Source organism: Trematomus bernacchii, unplaced genomic scaffold (genome assembly GCF_902827165.1).
Source record: "Trematomus bernacchii unplaced genomic scaffold, fTreBer1.1, whole genome shotgun sequence".
Taxonomy (NCBI): Eukaryota; Metazoa; Chordata; class Actinopteri; order Perciformes; family Nototheniidae; genus Trematomus; species Trematomus bernacchii.
This window is the reverse complement of record NW_022987910.1, coordinates 6,577,628-6,595,589: the sequence shown is the minus strand read 5'-3', so window position 1 is coordinate 6,595,589 and position 17,962 is coordinate 6,577,628. Positions and strand designations below refer to the sequence as shown.

General features: G+C 40.3%; 3 protein-coding genes across 4 annotated transcripts; 1 reads left to right on the top strand and 2 right to left on the bottom strand.

The window, feature by feature from the left end:
- Nucleotides 1–749: 749 nt before the first annotated feature.
- Nucleotides 750–6,598, bottom strand: LOC117470238. Of its 2 annotated transcripts, none has more exons than XM_034114940.1 (2): nucleotides 6,411–6,598; nucleotides 750–4,718 (listed from the first exon to the last, which is right to left on the bottom strand). In XM_034114940.1, exon 2 carries the CDS (start codon nucleotides 3,609–3,611, stop codon nucleotides 2,478–2,480), a length of 1,134 nt encoding a protein of 377 aa, XP_033970831.1. In that variant the 5' UTR covers nucleotides 3,612–4,718; nucleotides 6,411–6,598; the 3' UTR covers nucleotides 750–2,477. The 2 variants fall into 2 exon arrangements, with proteins under 2 accessions (XP_033970831.1, XP_033970830.1); XM_034114939.1 differs by having other exon boundaries at nucleotides 6,494–6,598.
- Nucleotides 5,262–7,987, top strand: LOC117470239 (succinate receptor 1-like). Its single transcript, XM_034114941.1, has 2 exons — nucleotides 5,262–6,277; nucleotides 6,508–7,987. Exons 1-2 carry the CDS (start codon nucleotides 6,275–6,277, stop codon nucleotides 7,456–7,458), a joined length of 954 nt encoding a protein of 317 aa, XP_033970832.1. The 5' UTR covers nucleotides 5,262–6,274; the 3' UTR covers nucleotides 7,459–7,987.
- Nucleotides 7,988–10,398: 2,411 nt separating this feature from the next.
- aadac (arylacetamide deacetylase) lies at nucleotides 10,399–17,962 on the bottom strand. Its single transcript, XM_034114952.1, has 5 exons — nucleotides 17,575–17,962; nucleotides 16,217–16,445; nucleotides 15,605–15,674; nucleotides 13,808–13,979; nucleotides 10,399–12,482 (listed from the first exon to the last, which is right to left on the bottom strand). The coding sequence occupies exons 1-5, from the start codon at nucleotides 17,713–17,715 to the stop codon at nucleotides 11,862–11,864; spliced, it is 1,233 nt and encodes a 410-aa protein (XP_033970843.1). The 5' UTR covers nucleotides 17,716–17,962; the 3' UTR covers nucleotides 10,399–11,861.

The following is a 17,962-nucleotide window of genomic DNA, read 5'->3' as shown; positions in this document are numbered from 1 at the left end:
ACAAATTCATTGGATAATCAGATATGTGATTAGATTATGTATCTGATTCAACCAAAGACATATTCTTCTCCCTCTCCTAGACAGGACTGAACTCTGCTTTTAAAGACTTTATTTAAATCACACAAACTATTTACAGACAAGAAAGAACATAATAATGTGTATTGTAAGTATTTACATTTAAACATGAGAGAGAGAGATGAGATGATGTTCATAACACAACAAAAGGTACATTGTTGTCATTAAATCCACCTAATCTTGAGTTATGTATACTATACTGCCTGTACTGCCTTACATACAGTATGAACCCCGCTGTCTTAAACTATGAGAAGACAGACCAAGGGGAGTACTGCCTAATGTTCTGATAATTTGTTTGGACAATTTTTGACAGACATTGGTGTGTGTTATCTGCAGCAAGGCATATCAAGTGTAATCTTATTGTATTTATGTATGAACAAATTATTAGACATCAATTATAAACCAAATGTCACATTAACATTTCATTTCATTTTTATTTGTTCCGTTCATGGTATGCACAACTTAATGTATAATACTTGTTTACAAAACATGTCTCTATTAAGACACCATTGACCGAAAAGGAGCAGGGCGAACAAAATAATCTTATGTTACCTGCCCCTTTCTAAACAAAATGGAAATAGATGGTCTGTCCTTCATATTTTCTTATTCACACAGTATCATAGGATAATAAGAGAAACACAAAAACTTACTACAAAAAATACTTAGTTCCCACTTGACAGTTAACGGAAAGAAACAAAACAAAAAACAACACCACCGAAACATCACATTTACAAAGAAAAAGACAACCTAAAGCTAACCAAAGTTAGTCATATAATACGTTTATAATGATTGCTCTACTGTTGAAATGCACTTGAACAAACCCTAACACTACTTAAACACAGGAATGCTGAAAGATTACTCTCCAAACCTCTTGTTTGGTAACCAAACAACTCACTGTCAGGCCCAGGCTGGGTTTCTTTAGGACATATCCATTCTATTCTATTGTACTGAGATTACTGTCCCTGCAGTGCAAGGTAAAAACAAAATAAATGAAAACATCTGCCCTGACTTTGTCTCACATGTCTCTCAGCAGTCGATCCTGTGCTTTGCCAAGGCTGACCAACATTGTAAGCTTTGTTGCCAAAATATACCTTAGGCTCCCTCTGAGAATCAACATCATCATAATGTGTTATGCAACCACAGGAAAGGCGCATGACAACTTAGATAAAAAAATTAAAGCTAACACTGTGGTATTGTTATGTGAACTGCACATGTTCCAAAGCAAAGTGAATGATATATGATTTTATTCAACATTGTTAAAGCATATCAAATTACAAACCAGTGGATTTTAATGCATTATTTACTGTTAATAGCTATTATAATTTGTGAAACATTCATTTATCAGGTAGAGAACAAATATTTAAAGATTTCTTAGATGGGTTTTATAAGCATGTCAAACCACCATGTTCAATTATTGTGCAGTATGTCAAAAGACACAAAAAAACTGTGAATGATAAAATAAAATACCAGAAAAGTGGATTTTATAACTTTCATAACTTGCTCTTAACTATCAACTGAAATAGTACCACTACTTTTGAGCTCATACAACTTATTTGTAGCTCTTAAAAAAAAAAAAGAACCATGAGTTAACCACTCATATTCAAGATTACTTAATTAAACTGTATAACTACAGTATGAAAAGTATATTTGCCAATGGGTAGGGGATGTATTGCACATCTAAAGTCTCACCAACTGTTCGGTTTACTCCCACCGAAAGGGTTTGGACAACACGGGGCGTGACTACTCAGCTTAGTGTAGAATTGCTGTTTTATTCAATGTGCTTTCTCCATTCATAGTAGCACATGGCATCACAAAGTTAGCTTCCTCCATACAAAGTTAGGTTATCAACCTAAAAGAAAACACATGATAAACAAATTACTTAAAGCATACACAACAAAAGTCTGTCACCATTATTTAAACCAAAACACTCACCGGCTGCCCGTGTGCCCTGTGGCTGATCAAAACATGAGTAACAAACATTTCGCTGGCCATCAAATGACTCCCAAGGGAAACAAAATACTGGAAACAAGGTTCCCTCCCAACTGAGACCTATTTTACATGATAACCTGCACAACTAAACAAGTAGCTTAATGCTTATTGATTGAAATAAATAAATAGAAAATAAACGAATAAACAACCAAAATTAACTCCACACCTCCCACTTGGGCTCCCGATCACTAGATCCAGGGAGACCCCACACAATTCACCCTGGACTCCCAAAACCAGAGTCTTTTGTAGTGGGGTGTCTGGGACTTCTTGGTTTTTTCAAGCCAAGGAGGGATGTCCTGCCCTCCCAGCCAAGCGAGACGGGTCCTCCCGTCTCCACACAACCGGAGCCAGAACCGGTCGGCCACTGCAACCGTTCACAGACCTGATGAACTTTCAGGACAGGTCCCTGGCCTCTACTGCTCTTCCACGGGGAGCAGTACCACCAGCCTCCGTACGTCCCTGAAGAGGATGGTGGTTGGGGCTGGGACTGTCAGTCTCTTCTGGGATCCAGCAGTGAGGGGGGCAGGAAGGCCCACACAGGTCCGAATATCAGCGTCCCGGACGACTCTTCTTCTGTCTGGATAGGCTTTTACAACTCGGCCTAGTCGAAACTGACCTCTTAAGGTGTTCTGGTCCGCGATCCAGGCCAGGTCTCCCACCTGGACATTCCTGGCAGCTCTGTGCCATTTGGGTCGGAGGAACAGGTTTGGGCCTGCCAAGTCACTCCAGCTTGTCCAGAAGTTATCTACTCCGGCCTGGATAGCCTTTAACCTGTGCCAAGAGCGGCCTTTCAAGCTGATCCCCTCCAGGTCTCCTCCCTGTCCTGTACGTCCTAGGATGAGGGAATTCGGAGAGATGTACTCCACGGCGTCTTCCTGCTCCTGAACTCGGGCGTCGATAGGACGCTCATTGGCCAGGTTGGCTGCAGAGTAGAGGAGAGTTTGGAATTCCCCCCACGTTAAGCTGCCGGTGGTCCCTCCGAGATTGGTAAACGCTCTCTTGAGGATCCGAACGGCTGCCTCGGCCGCTCCGTTTCGGTGGGGAGAGTCTGCAGGATAGAAGACCCACTTCCACTCGGTGCCGTTCCTGGCAGCCACATCCTCAACGGACGCCCTCTTCAGACATGCCAGGTGCTTGTGCAGTTCCTTCAGGGCGGGCCTGGCGCCTACGAAGTTTGTCCCCCTGTCCGACCACAACTTCCGAGGATGCCCCCTCAAAGCCGCAAACCTGGCATAAGACTGGAGGAAACTCTCTGAAGACTGGTCGTCAACGACATGTGCGTTGACCGCCCTAGACACCATGCAACAAAACACGATTCCCCAGACCTTCGTTTTTGTTCTCTTCTTCACTATGTCCCTCACCTCAAAGGGACCGAAGAGGTCCAACGTGGTGAACTCAAACGGGGCTGCTGGGTTTACCCGCTCCGGAGGGAGGTCACTCATTACCTGCTTACACATCTTTGCTTTCAGTTTCCTGCAGGTGATGCACTCGTTGACAACCTTCTTCACTATCCGCCGACCCTGCACCACCCAGGCTTTCTTTTTCATGGGCAGAAGTGTGGCAGCAACACCTTCGTGATTTATCTTGTGGGCCTCTCTCGCCAGCAGGGTCCCCAGCCACGCTCGGAATGGGAGTAGCGGTACTGCCTTTCCATCTTCGCTTCAGGACTGGACTCTTCCGCCGCAGAGCAGGAGCCCTGTTTCATTGTCTTTGGCTACGACTAGCCTGTTGAGAGTCGTGCCCCGGAAGTCCTTTCCATCCTGGGCTGCCAGAGCGAGATCCTGGAAGGCGGACTTTCGTTCCTCCATGGCCAGCACAGGCCTACTCTGTCTCACTTCCGAGACCTTCGCCTCCCACTTTGCTTGACCCGAGGACTGATTATCTTTGCTCATCCACGTCTCTGCGGCCCGTCGAACCCAGGCTGTGACTCCACATAGTTTTCGACAGGGTACTGAACCGTTCAGGTTCCACAAGGCTGACAAGCGCTGCACCCCAGGGCATCCTCTTCGGTTTCTCCACCACTTGAACCGGCCCTTGGATTTCCACCGGTGACTGTGGCTCTATAGAACTACCGTCCCCTGATGCTCCTGTATCAGTGCCAATGTCATTCCTGCTTGGGTCAGAGGTCTTCTTCAACTGATTGATATCATCATATATAACTTGTCCTCCTCTACGTCGTACCCAATGCCAAGCACTTTATTGTCTTCCTCCCGCATCTGGTTCGGCAGTATCAGAGTTTTGGGTTTCCAACACAGGTCTCCTGTCGCCACTGGTTCCAGTTACGGCTCTATGACCAGACCGGATCCAAGGCTTGAGGGAGAAGCCTTCAGCGTTGAGAATCTCCTCCACTCGGTTGGTGATGTCATTCATTCTCTCTGGGTCATTGTGAGATGTTAGGATGTCATCCACGTAACTGTCCTCCTCTAGGACTCGGCGCTCCTCTTCCATGGCTGTAAACTGGGGCAGTCTCGCCGTCTCTCTCATGGCAAGCTGTGCGATGCAGCCAGCTGGTCGGTCACCGATGTTGACCCTAGTGATGGCGTGACTACTCAGCTTAGTGTAGAATTGCTGTTTTATTCAATGTGCTTTCTCCATTCATAGTAGCACATGGCATCACAAAGTTAGCTTCCTCCATACAAAGTTAGGTTATCAACCTAAAAGAAAACACATGAGACACAAATTACTTAAAGCATACACAACAAAAGTCTGTCACCATAAACACATATTTAAACCAAAACACTCACCGGCGGCCCATGACAAACATTTCGCTGACCTTTTCAAGATGGCTGGCGGTCCCTCATCAAATGAGTCCCAAGGGAAACAAAATACTGGAAACAAGGTTCCCTCCCAACTGAGACCTATTTTACATGATAACCTGCACAACTAAACAAGTAGCTTAATGCTTATTGATTGAAATAAATAAATAGAAAATAAACGAATAAACAACCCAAATTAACTCCACACCAATGTTCAAACCTTTTTAAAAAGCAAAAATATTTGAACATCTAGTTACAGAGTGAAGAGACAGAGTTTTTTAGGACCTGGATCTAGTAAAAACATGTTTTGTGATTATTTCTATATTTTTAAATCACTCACTTTACCTAATTAAATCAGTTTATATTGTAGATCACACAATACTATACATATTTCAGTCACCTGAGCTTGAAGTCTCAGAAGTAAAGAAAAACATGCTTGTGTTTAATTATAAATGAAAGTATAAAGGGCTCATGGAAAGTACCGAGACTGTGGTCAAGAAATGTTCTTGTAGTTGTTCACAAGAAAGGAAGTGCTGTAGTCATTGAGTCATTGTCATATTTAAGAAGAAGTCTGACTTTAAATAATTTGCAACTGTACGTGGAAATGCATCCCTCAACAAGTACTTTCTCATAAGCAGAGCGAGAGAAACATTGGAAGAAGAAAAACATGCTTGGACAGCTGGCCTCAAGGGAAGATAATGCTACCTGAATTTATTTTTAGATTGTGTCAGTTTTACCTACAACCTACAACCACATATTTCATTTTGTTCATTTTTTGCGATTCAATTTGGTAGAGACTTCAGCTCTTTGGAAATTGTAAGTACAACTCTAGATTAAAATTCTTAAAAGGGTCAGAAATTATATTATATTTCACATTTAGGGCCTTTTCTTTATCACAATACAAAAAAGACTTGCATCAAGGCCATGAAGTAAAAAAAAAAGATACAGTGTGTCTTAACCAAGTGCATGGATGGAGTCTCAATTGGTTGCTTAAAAATCAACATTTAGGCTGGCTCTATACAAGTATTGATTTATAAAAGGTGAATTTAACATATTTAAATGTGGATATTGCATTGTAATGACAATAAGTACGACATCTAGTTCAAATCTGAAAAGTGTTTTAAGTGTTGCACTTTTCCTCTAGAGATGAAATAGGACATATTTTGCATGTTAATACAAACTCCAGCTGTAACCAGACAGGGCTTCAGTTTGATAGGTTTACTGTAAGTAACCTATTAAGTCTTCTAGGATGATTTGTTTAGCTTGCATCATCTTTCCATATTTTATATGCAAATCACATTCAAACAGCCTTTTGTATTCTCAGCCAGTATGTATTAAAGGCAGCAGTACCCTCACATCTCAGTGTTTACATGTCCACTCTGCAGATAGTGACTGCACCTGCTCATGGTCCTACTCTCTATTCACCTACCCACAACTACTAGAACAACTACAGCATGGTAAGTCTTATACACATATAACATAATGTGTTTAGTTCTAAACCAAATATTAGTTTCTACTGAAATTCATTACTAAACATTGTTCTTAAAGTTTACATTTCCAATATAGGACTTTGTTTCTATCGTTACTCACCCATTGTTTTCTCTTCCCTCATCTGACTCCCCTTCCTATCCCCTCTCTTGTCCTTTTCTTTGTTTTCTTTTCTGTTCTCTTACCGTCTTTTCTCTAGGTGCTTGATTGTACAAAGATCAAGGATGTCCTGGAGAGGTACTACCTGTCACCGTTTTATGCCGTTGAGTTCTGCGTTGGTTTCCCTGGCAACCTTTTGGTTGTACTTGGCTATATATGTTGTTTGCAGGAGTGGCAGAGCTGCAATATTTACCTCTTCAACCTGGCAGTCTCTGACCTTATTTTCCTCTGCACACTTCCACGCCTCTCGTACCTCTATGCAAATGACCAACCAGAGAAGAGTCCCTATGGTTGCATTATCAACCGCTATGTCCTGCATGTCAATCTTTACTCATCCATACTGTTTATGGTTTGGCTTAGCATGGACCGTTTCCTGCTCATAAGACATCCAACACGTAACCACTACCTATTGAGGCCGAAAATAGCCATGATCGTGTCAGGGCTGAGCTGGCTAGCTGTTAATGTGGAAGTTGCTCCGATGATATCACTGATGGTCCACGATCTTCAGAGAGGAAACTGGAGTAGCTGCAAGGATTTTGCCAGCTTGAAAGGAGAGGTCCATACATTGGGCTACAGCCTGGGGCTTACCCTCACTGGTTACACTCTCCCTTTGCTTGGACTGTGTGGTTTCTCGTACCAAATTGCACATTTACTCCATATCCAGGAAAGGGCCATACAGCGCCGGACAAGCACGTATAAGCGTCCTCTCAGGGTTGCTGTATCGGCCGCTATCATGTTTCTGCTTCTCTACACACCCTACCATGTGCTGAGAAATGTCCGAATAGCATCTCAGCACGACTGGACAGGGTTGCAGCTTTGTACAAGGATGAACATAGAGAGCCTGTACATCATCACAAGACCATTTGCCTTCTTGCACAGTGTCATCAACCCTGTCTTTTACTTCCTCATGGGGGACAAATTCAAAAAGCTCCTATTGGCTAAGCTCAGGAAGCTGATCAGAAAGACAGAGCAGCAAAGAGAACCAGCCTGAAAAAATTCAACATAGTGTCCCTGAATAAAAGAAACATCATGTGAATCAGCTCCTTCTTTACGTGTATTTTGTTATACTGATAAATAATGTGGATATTTTATTATGGTGTATATATATTACATTTTATTTTATTGTTGACCAAATAAAGTAATGTAAGACAACCGCTGTAAATGCATTTGATGAGTAGAGCCTGTAGCTATTTTTGTATTAACACTCTGTTAAGTATAATAATGTACAGTATGTGTATGGGTTCCTGTTTTTATTTGTATCTGTATTTGTTAGACACTCATTTTTTGCATCAATATTGATTTAGAAAGTCTAGAGCCTTTTGGCTAGGGGACCAACACGTTAATAAGATCTATACATTGTAATGCAGAGCAAGAGCAGTCAGCTGGATGTCCTATTTCAATGCACCCTGCTTCTGAGATAGTCAAATGGGAATATCTCCTTTTGAAAAATGATCTGTATTTTGTGGTAAAACACTGTTGAAACTGGAGGTTCATTTTTATAGAGTCAGCATTGTTCAAGATTCAAGGCTTGTATTGTCATTTGTACTATATTACTTCAAAAACTAATACAAAATAACTAAAAAAGAAATGTGTCTTTTCCTTTTCTTTTTTGGAAGGTTAATACATTGTAAAGAAAATCTATTATCTTTGGCGATGGATCGAGGCATTTTTGTTTTCTTTGTGACTTATGATCAAATATGCATTATCTTTAAATACAAATAATAATAATGTTGGCTAAAGCAGCACACTTCAATGCAAGTCACAGTCAGAATTAATCTAGCAATCGATCAGATCTTTTTTTCATGTTTATATAGCCCTATATAAAAAATGTTACATTTGTCCCAAGGGGCTTTATACAGACTATGAATACGAAACCCTCTGTCCTTGGATCTGGAAAAAGAAAGAAGATTATCTTTTTTTCATGATGTAATTGAAATTCAATCTGTCAATTTTAATGCAGACACAAAAGACACATCCTACTTTTGGTTTTCTGGGCTTTTCATCAGCAACACAAGTCTGTCATACTTTGGATGGACTTTTCAAATAAGAAGTTTTGACTTTCAATTGCATTAGAGTTCAAGCAACACAAATTGTAGGACTGTCCTAATGATTTGTGATGCATATGATCACATCACCCCATTACTGTCCCTCCACGACTCCTGTTGAGCTGAGCTATAGGTGTCCAATATCTGCATTAATATTAATAATCTGGAAATCCAATCCATGCTTTTGGTTGAATTCTCCAAAATTAATTTCTCAGTTAATCCGTATCCATACTGTTTACCATCATTAAAACCTTTTGTTACTGAACACTGCCAACCAATGCTTTGGTAAATAGGAGAAATTGGAGTATTTAAGTTTAGTCCTTTCGTTTTTTTAGCAGTTTATATCTTTCCTATCTGCATTTTCTTTTTTAAAGGCGGTTTCTACAACTCGAATACAAACATTTTGTATTTGTTATCATCAACACATATTAAGAGAGGATCACCGTTAAAAACAGTTTAATGAATTGATCTCTGGTTCCCATAGTGACCCCTGCTTGCTAATTATGCATTACCTTCGCTTCCTTCCTGATATTCATTTTCATTTCCTAGACGTTTTTCATTGTTATAGAGTACCAAGGTTTGTTCTGCAATTTCCTTAGTCAGAGTCTTTCAATAGAAAAATGAAAGGTTTGAGTTTGCTGTGTAAACAAACATAATATATTTTACAATTTATAATATTTATGTCTACAGTTGAAATTATCTGAATGTCTCATCTCTCACGAATGCTTCCTTTTATATTGCTCTGCCAGTGACCTTTAAGGTTTATTTAGGCCCTGATTTCCTATCAACCACACTTGACAGGGCTTTGCTGTCATACAACAGACAGGATCAGGTGCTTTCTCTCATCCAGAACTTATCAAAACATGCTTTATGCCTCATGTAATTTACACTGGCATCCCTCCTGGAAAAGCACCACAAAAAAGCATTTGTAAAGTTCAATAGTGGGCTGCACAGACAGAGCAGACGAGAAAAATCAGCAGAACATTTATTATAGGAATTAAAACAAAACTTCCCTTGTAAAAGAAAGAGAATAAACGTACCTTGACTAGCTTTGGTCTTTATATCGTTCAGTACTTGACCTTTGAATATGTGAGATGATATATTTTCAAGCTGAACAGTGTTGCAGCAAGCCTTTGAGAAATCGTGTTACATTTATGCTTATTTGCATCAGCAGTATGTGAAAGCTTACTTATGCTTACGCACATTTCTGTGTGAGTAAATATGTGTGCATTTTATGTGCTGTATGTAGGTATAATCTGTGTAAAACCACTAAATATTAACAGTTTCAAGGAATCATTAGTCATAATCCATCTCACGTTACTGTTATTAGCCCTCCATAGCAGTGAAGGAATTCAGAGAAACAGTCCCACCATTTCCTGTCCAGAAGGATTACTAATAGTAATACACTGTATGTGTATACGCACCTATACAAGTACATACTTGCACACTAGGCCAGCTTATAAAGGGAATATGACCATTACATAAATAATCCATTCTTTACCGAGGAGGCGTGAAGGGTTGTTGAACATGTCCTGACGAACGAGGTGACCTATTTGCATCATACTATAAATGATTTGTTTGCACTCATGCATCATCCTCTTTGCTATCCAGAGATATAATAATTGCTTATTTTTTTTTTTACAACCTCCGACCTAGATGGAGCATGTAGTCGTACGTTGTGGACATAGTCCTGCTTAACCTGTGGCTCCAAGAGGATTTGTTGTATCCGAGTCAGCCTATCCAAAATATCCTCATAGCACAGCATCTTGTTCGAGGTCACTAAATTAAATGTATCTTGTAACATGCCAAAACATTTGTGTTCCTCTTTTCCGTCTATTCTAGTATGTCATTCTCTCTTTGTTAATAGCAAACACATATACAATTGATCAGTAATTGCAGTTCAAGTGAGTTTATTGACAGACAACATTGAAATTCAAAGTGATTCAAATCATAAGTTGTCCAGGAATGATTCCAAAATTGAGCAGTGCTTCAGTTTTGCCGAAAATAACTCTGTTAGAGACCAGCGCCCACCTATAGCCCTCTTCAGGCAGGTCCCTTAACTTTAGTCTTTTGATTCTGATTGACTTATTCAATGTTGACTTCCATTTGTTTATTATCAACTGTTATCATTTTAAAAAGTAAAGCTTAAGAAACTGTGAGACATTAAGAAACAGCTCAGAGATCTTTGTTTACAGGATTATTTCTTATCTCCCTGTTATCTTTCAGATAGCTGTGCCATGTGCTGAGAGTTTGCAGGGTTACCATGCCCACAGACAGAAAGATCAAGAAGATAAAAGAGAGGGACAAGGGAATCGTTTCAAGCCGCCTCATATGATTGTTGGGCCACAGGGAAAATAGATGCCAGTATTTTCCTTTTCTGAATGTTGTTAGAGCAGAGTTTCACGAACAAAAAATGGTAATAAACTGAAGTAGTACCTACTCAAACCATAGAAACTTGGCTAGACACTGTAAATGTAACATTTCATCGTAAAGCTGGCCCTTGCAGCTTTCTCTTAATTTGCCTATATCCATTACACAAAGGCAGGTCTATATTTGGACTTATAGTAGCTTATTTATTGTTAACAAAAAGGTTCCATTTACACACACACACACCCCTATACTGTAAATATTATTATACAGAACTCACTTGATAATTTTAGACTTTTGCTATTTGATTCTTTGTTATTTTTCTACATTAAATTCAGCTAAATTCAATCACAAACATGTGTAAATGAAATTGGTTAATATTGTTTGCTGTGTATGCACATTGTTGCTTTTTGTTGCGTGGAATCTGGCTCATCAAATATCATTGTGTGTAGACCTGATGTGCAGCGATTACAAAATAATTACGTTGTACATAAATATACCATTTAGACTGCATTTTAAATCATCAACTACACCAGCAAGCATCCCCCTGTGTACCTTTATTGATACAGGTTACACAACTAAGGGCTATTGTTCCTTATTTTGAACACAATACAACTTGCCAATCTTTCATGCAATGCTAGGAATTGTTAAGCAGGAGTTATAGTTTTGCAAACACATCAAACATATCTTACGTTTTAAGTACCAGCTGTACTCACTGTTCACGGAATATACGCTTTTGCTCAAACCCACCTATGTGAACAATTGAGACCTGCTTTTGTGCTGGTATCTTAACTATTTCAATACATGAATGGAAAAACAGAAGAAGCTGATACATTGACAGAAAATTAGGATGACCAAAGAATAAGAAATTAACAACAATATCTTATAATAACAATAACTAATAAAACCCTTGCACCTAAGCAAACGCTGGTGCATTGTGTGGGAAAACTGGAATGAATACTGGTAGTCAAGAGTTTTTTTTTTACAAGTTTTCCTTGAGCCATTTGATATAGTTTTCCGTCATACGACGTCCAATCAGGAAGTCAGTTGGCCACACAGTGAACATTAGCCCTCCATGAAATCCCGTGTCATAGTGTTCATGCGTCACCTCAACACCAGCAGAAAGGAGCCGTGTGGCATACATGATCCCATCATCCCGGAGAACATCATACTCACATGTCAGAATGTAGGCCTTTGGCAGAGAGTGCAAGGCAGAGTCTGGAACCAACAGGGGTGATGCTCTCGGGTCAGTGAGAGATCGAGATGCTCCCCCCTTCCCAAATGCCTCCTCTCCCTGCACCACAGTAGGAGCACTATAGTTGTATTTTCTATGATATCTGGCTGGCAGAAAAGTGCTCCAGTTGACAAACTTCAGCAGGCTCGAAGACTCAGGGCTGTTGTGAGTGTTGGCCATCATGGCTCTGAAAAAGGCCCTGTCGCTGGTGAAGTACTCACTCCAGAAACGCACCATTAGGTAGCGGGGCAGAATGGGCATGTCCTGATTCTGCTGATAGGAAGGTGTGTTTAGATCCAGAGCCTGCAGTACGGGGTAGATGAGTGCTTGGGCCTTCAACTGAACCTGCTGTCCAGGCTCTTTCTGCAACTGTGAAGAGAGACAGAGTGAGATTGGCATGTATTCAAAGAAACGTTTCTCAATCCAATGAAATAGGCAGTGAATTTACGAAATACAGTAAAAGTGCATCATCTGCTCACATATACAAGTCATAGTTGTTTACAGGAAGAATTGCATCATCTCCATTGTTCTCTATTTGTTTGTCTCTGACGATATCCCTGTGCGGGTATACTACTGTGCAGCTCAAAGAAGACAAGTATTCCGTATCTTTATTACTCTAAACTTTAGAGTCTAAAGCATGTTCTTGAAGAGCAAGGGGGCAGTCACTGTTTTGAAGACATGAACATTCTATGGAGACAAACCAATTGCCCAGCTTGACCACTTACAGTAGTAGTCTATCACCCTGTAATACAAGCAGATGGTATAGTATGCAAAGTGAATGCATTCAACCTGCATTAGCCTATGGGATGGCTCCCTTATTTCTGGTGTACAAGGAGATACTTGTGTCACTATTAATTGCTTCAGCATGAAGCATGGGGCTTCATCCTGACCATTGCTGGTTTTGGTCTCCCATGCCAGCAGCAACGGGCTCCTGGTGCAAGATGGTCATACAGTGGCATGTAGAACAATATCATAGCTGATAGAGAAATGGATTGGATAAGATTGCTATATTGACATTGCGAGTTCCAAACAAATCTGAATTGGCTTATAGCAGCATACCTAAAAATACAGTGTGCATTACTGCGATACAAGTGGTGTTTTAACTTTATTGTCAATAACTTTATTTGAACTGTACTAAAGTTAAGGGATAGTATCAGGAAATGCACAATGTCTGTCTCAATCTCAAGTAAATTCCAAAGAGATTATTTTAGTCCTTGCCTTGTTAGGGCATATTGTCTGGACCTTCGTCGTTTTCTCTGTTCAGGTACCGCTGCCAATGGCACTGCTGTAAATGTACTGTTTGTTTTCATTTTTGTACTCTTTCATGAGCTTCCATGGACTTTTGTGAGCAATACAATCCAAGTCTAGCATAATCAGAATTGTTTTATGCCCAAGGGGAATACAAACATGTTGTTCTTCCCCTGTAACCTGCCCACTCACTCCTTTAAGAGCAATTGCACTAACTCCAGCTCTACCCTCATACTTTTACAATGTAGTTTTTGATTTGTATTTATCTTTTCTCCAACTCCAACAATAAAAGCAAACTAGCTTAAAATTAATAGTTAAGAACTGCTGAATAGTTTAAATCTGTAAGACAGAGGCAAACATGATAGGCCATAGAATACAAGGTCATTATTGGTCACCTCAATTCATATTTTTGATGAACCAGAAAAATAGAGCTGAAGATTCAGTACCTGCTGGGAGACAGCAGCTGCCAGGTTCCCCCCAGCACTATCTCCAGACACAGCAATGCGTCCGGGGTCCACAGAGTATTGGGCTAGCACCCCCTTATGAAGGAAGTGTTTGACCACACGGTATACATCCTCATATGGGACAGGGAAGTGGTAAGCAGGGGCAAGGCGGTACCTGAAAAGTCAGAAAGGGGCAGATTAAAGATGAAACATAAATAAACATGAGCTTTGGGGGCCATGTGCACAGACAACATTTTGAGCTAGGGAAAATAAACATGATGACATTTTCAAGGGGATAACCAGATTTTCCTATAAAGAGTTGTATTCACTGAACCACAATAGGCTACAGTTCACCAAAGTAAAAGAACATAAACAGATTTGTTCAAAGAAGCACCTTGACATTTTCTGACTCAGTGTTGCAACAACTTCCAATTGTACCTAAATTATTGAAAAAACCAACGTCAATAGCGTGCATTCAATTAAAATGTTATGTTTGTTGGGGAAATATTTTCCTAGGCCCATAACTTAGACCCAGTTTATCAGTTTGGACTGCCCTCACTGAGCACAGGCCTGCAACCTTGGAAGCTGTGCTCTCAGGGTGTTTCTCAATGTTAAGGACGCTTCCTTGGTAGGACATGTCCCTCCGAGTCAGGTCCTTAAATGGAGCGCCAAAGATTTGGAAATTGGTCCGTGCGCAAAGCATTGTGGGGATTTTAAGACCGCAGAGGATACACATGTGCAGCCTCGAAATTTCCCGCAACGAAGGACGCCAGCCTCGGTAGAATTCCTATCCTGGACATTGGAACAGTCCTTCGGCGGGACTCGATGACGTAATCCTTTAAATAGTGGCTCTGGAGCAGCCTTCCTCCACATTGAGAAACACCCTCAGTGTTTTGTCTCCCTATTCCTGCCTGTTGGCATCAGCTGAATGGTGTTTGCTTTGCCTGTTTTATCTTGTTATGCAGCATGTTGATTATTTCCTCAGAGCTAGCTAAATACATGGGACTTGGGAAAGATTCTTAAGAATTGGTTTGGCAACAGCTGTGTCAACTATGTCTTATCAATTCTCCGGCAGTTTACTTTTTTTGTGTTTTACCAGCAAGCTCTCCCCGTGTCTCTCTAAGTTTTGTCTCCATTGCTTCAGAAATGTCCATCACAATGTTCTTAATTATTTTCAGTCTCCATCAGTACGCCAAATGGTACACATGCCAGGTTTTGATAATGTACCATTCTGGGATTACTAATTGATTACTTAACAAATTGAAGACAGAAATGTGGATGAAGCAGATAAGGCAATATCCTCAAACATCGGACACCAGTAAATGAATAACTCTGCTTCCCAAAGTCAAATGTCAACAAGCACAACCGCCATATAACACACACATAACATTTCTGATTTAATCAGTGAGTAGTAGTCTTTCACCTGTTTAATTTGATAGATGAAGTTGAAAAACTGTCATTAGGGGGTACATATAGAGAGACCAAAATAAACTGTTACTGTTCTGATCGGCAGACTAAAAGCTGGAAGTGCCAAAGAGCAACAGTGAGTGGAGCTCTGACAGGGAAAGCCCTGGTTGGGCCTTTATGAAAACCTGTTAGCTTCACTCTACTGCATCCTCACTTCCTTTCCCCCTTTGACTAATGAGGGTGGACAGGCACATATGACTACACAAAACTCTGTGTGAGTGGCTGACCGAAACAGTTAGGGAAACAGTCTATGAATAATACAAATAAAAACAAACATTTATGCAGAATTAACAGTGACTATAAATAACTGGCTATAAAATATAAATTACTTACTCTACAGAAAGAACCACTGCATCTAGCTCGTTGACAATCTTTCTGGCCAGAAGATCATATGGGCTCATAACTGTATAGACAGAACACAAACATTTTAAAGCAATGGTAAAGCAACTCAACCACCATAATTATTGACATTCATTCAATCCAGAAACCTCACAGAACATAAAATAAATGAACCATGCCTCCTCTATCTTTCTGGCAAGATGTGAGTTAATGCAATTGTTACAGCAATTCAACAGATTGTCTGCAGCATGAGATGTGTCAAAAGGCATGTCATGTCTTTTTTTTTTGGATTAGCCAGGGTAACCACCCTCTGAGGCTCCGACTGCCTCGGCAGACGGTGTGTTATTTCCTCGGGAAAAAGTGTGAACGCCTTGTGGCTTGTGTTTGATATTTTTTCGAAATGTAAGATCATGTCGTGAAAGCTTTCACAAGCAGTTTATATAAATCTGTAAAGCAATAGTTTCCCAATAAAATGGTAGGATTACTGTGTGATGAATACATTATTAGAATATGTATTACCCATTCATCCATCTTTCCACACATCTTTAGAAGTCAGAGTCGGCAGTCTCTGTGATAAAAGAGGGGAAAGCCAGCCAATGGACTTACGGGAACTACCCAGACACCATCCTCCACCGTGCAGGTATATGACAGCCCTCCTGAGCTTAGTGTCACCGTCACTCTTCTTTGGCTGGTACAGCACCACGTCCACTCCATCAAATTGCTCCTCTGTCACCTTGATATGCTCGTCAGACATGGGCACTATCTTTTCAGCCAGAGTTATGAAGTACATTATCCCCATGTAGTCCTTCAGCCCCAGTAATTCACTGAGGTCTGCCTGGAAAAGAGAAGCAGAGAAACAGCATGAGATAGAGACACATTATAGGATATATCAAACCTGAGCCATTAGTATTTCATCATGCAGTAAAGCTACAGTATGTCAGGCAGTTTTAACTTTTGTGAACAATTTCCTGGAACAAAGCTCATAATATTCAAAACAGAAATGATTAAGGTAACATAAATGCTGTATATGGCCTTGTAATGGATAATAAGGGAAAGTAATGGGAGTCACTCCTGGCATAGTTCCACCGCCCTTTGCATTCATTTGTTTTGAGAAGTTGTAACTAAATTACAAGTTGTAAAAGCATGACTCATACCCTATTATAAGTTTGCTGATGTAGGCAGTCATTGGCTTTGCATGAAGCTATTCAGTTGATGCTCTTCTACTGTTGCCACAAAAACCTTTTTTCAGCATTGAACTTAAAAAAATGGTGGTTGCTAACAAAAGCAATATAAGTCACGTACTATCAATGTCTACTTCCCCCAAGTAATCAATCATATAATGAATGAGCCTGCTGGAGGGGCATACATATGGCTGTATCATTCAACAATGAAGTCTAACATATTTTTTTCACAGTGATGCATTAGATACGTTCTAATAACAAACTTAATTTCTTATTTAAATACATATTGTAAAATTAGCTATGTTAGAGGCAGTAGGCTGCACACATGAATTAAATAATGAACTAAGTTTGTTAAGCTTCCATAACTAGTTAAAAAGGCTATTTATAATTGTTATACTAATGTTACAGCCATTGATGCCTTAGGGTTATAAACCCATAACAACTCATATTATAGGCACCACGATCGGCTCCAGTAAACCACAGGCTCTAACAACCATTAACAGAGGAGAGTTTCCTTAATATGGTCTATTATTAGAACAGATGAGCAAGACTATACACATGGATTAGCATCTGACATAATCTTGTTTATGAACCATACATATCCAATTCAGCAAAAAATATTTACATTTAATTTGCCACCTATACAAGTTAATACGTTTTCAGATATGATATGGCTATACTGTATTACTAAACCATGTAGGCTTTTAAATGTAGGATTATTTTTGTAAGTATTCATTAGCACCGGTAAACATAATGTAAAAGTAGACAGAACGTGTTCCTTACCAGGTGGCTGAGACTCCTGAAGAAAGAGTTGGTCAGCATGAGTTTCCATCTTTCTTCTATGTCCTCAGGAATGGGCTCATAAATATAATAAGCGGTAAAAGAGCAGAGAGCGACGAATGCAATGATGCTTCCAAACCTCATTTTACAACGTGCGTCCCCAGCAACTGACTGCAGGGTGCAAACACGAGCAGGCTGATATCCAGTCTCTCCGGTGCGGGACAAAGCTTACGCTCGGAAGTAATTTTGGATCCAGTCCAGCTAAATATGACAGCACGTGTTTGGTGTCATTTGATGGTTATCGGGGTGCATGTTTGGAGCTTTTCTTCGCTGCTTGTGCGCGTTCCTTGATGCATGTTCGTCTCGTGTAGGCGGATAATTAATTGAAGTG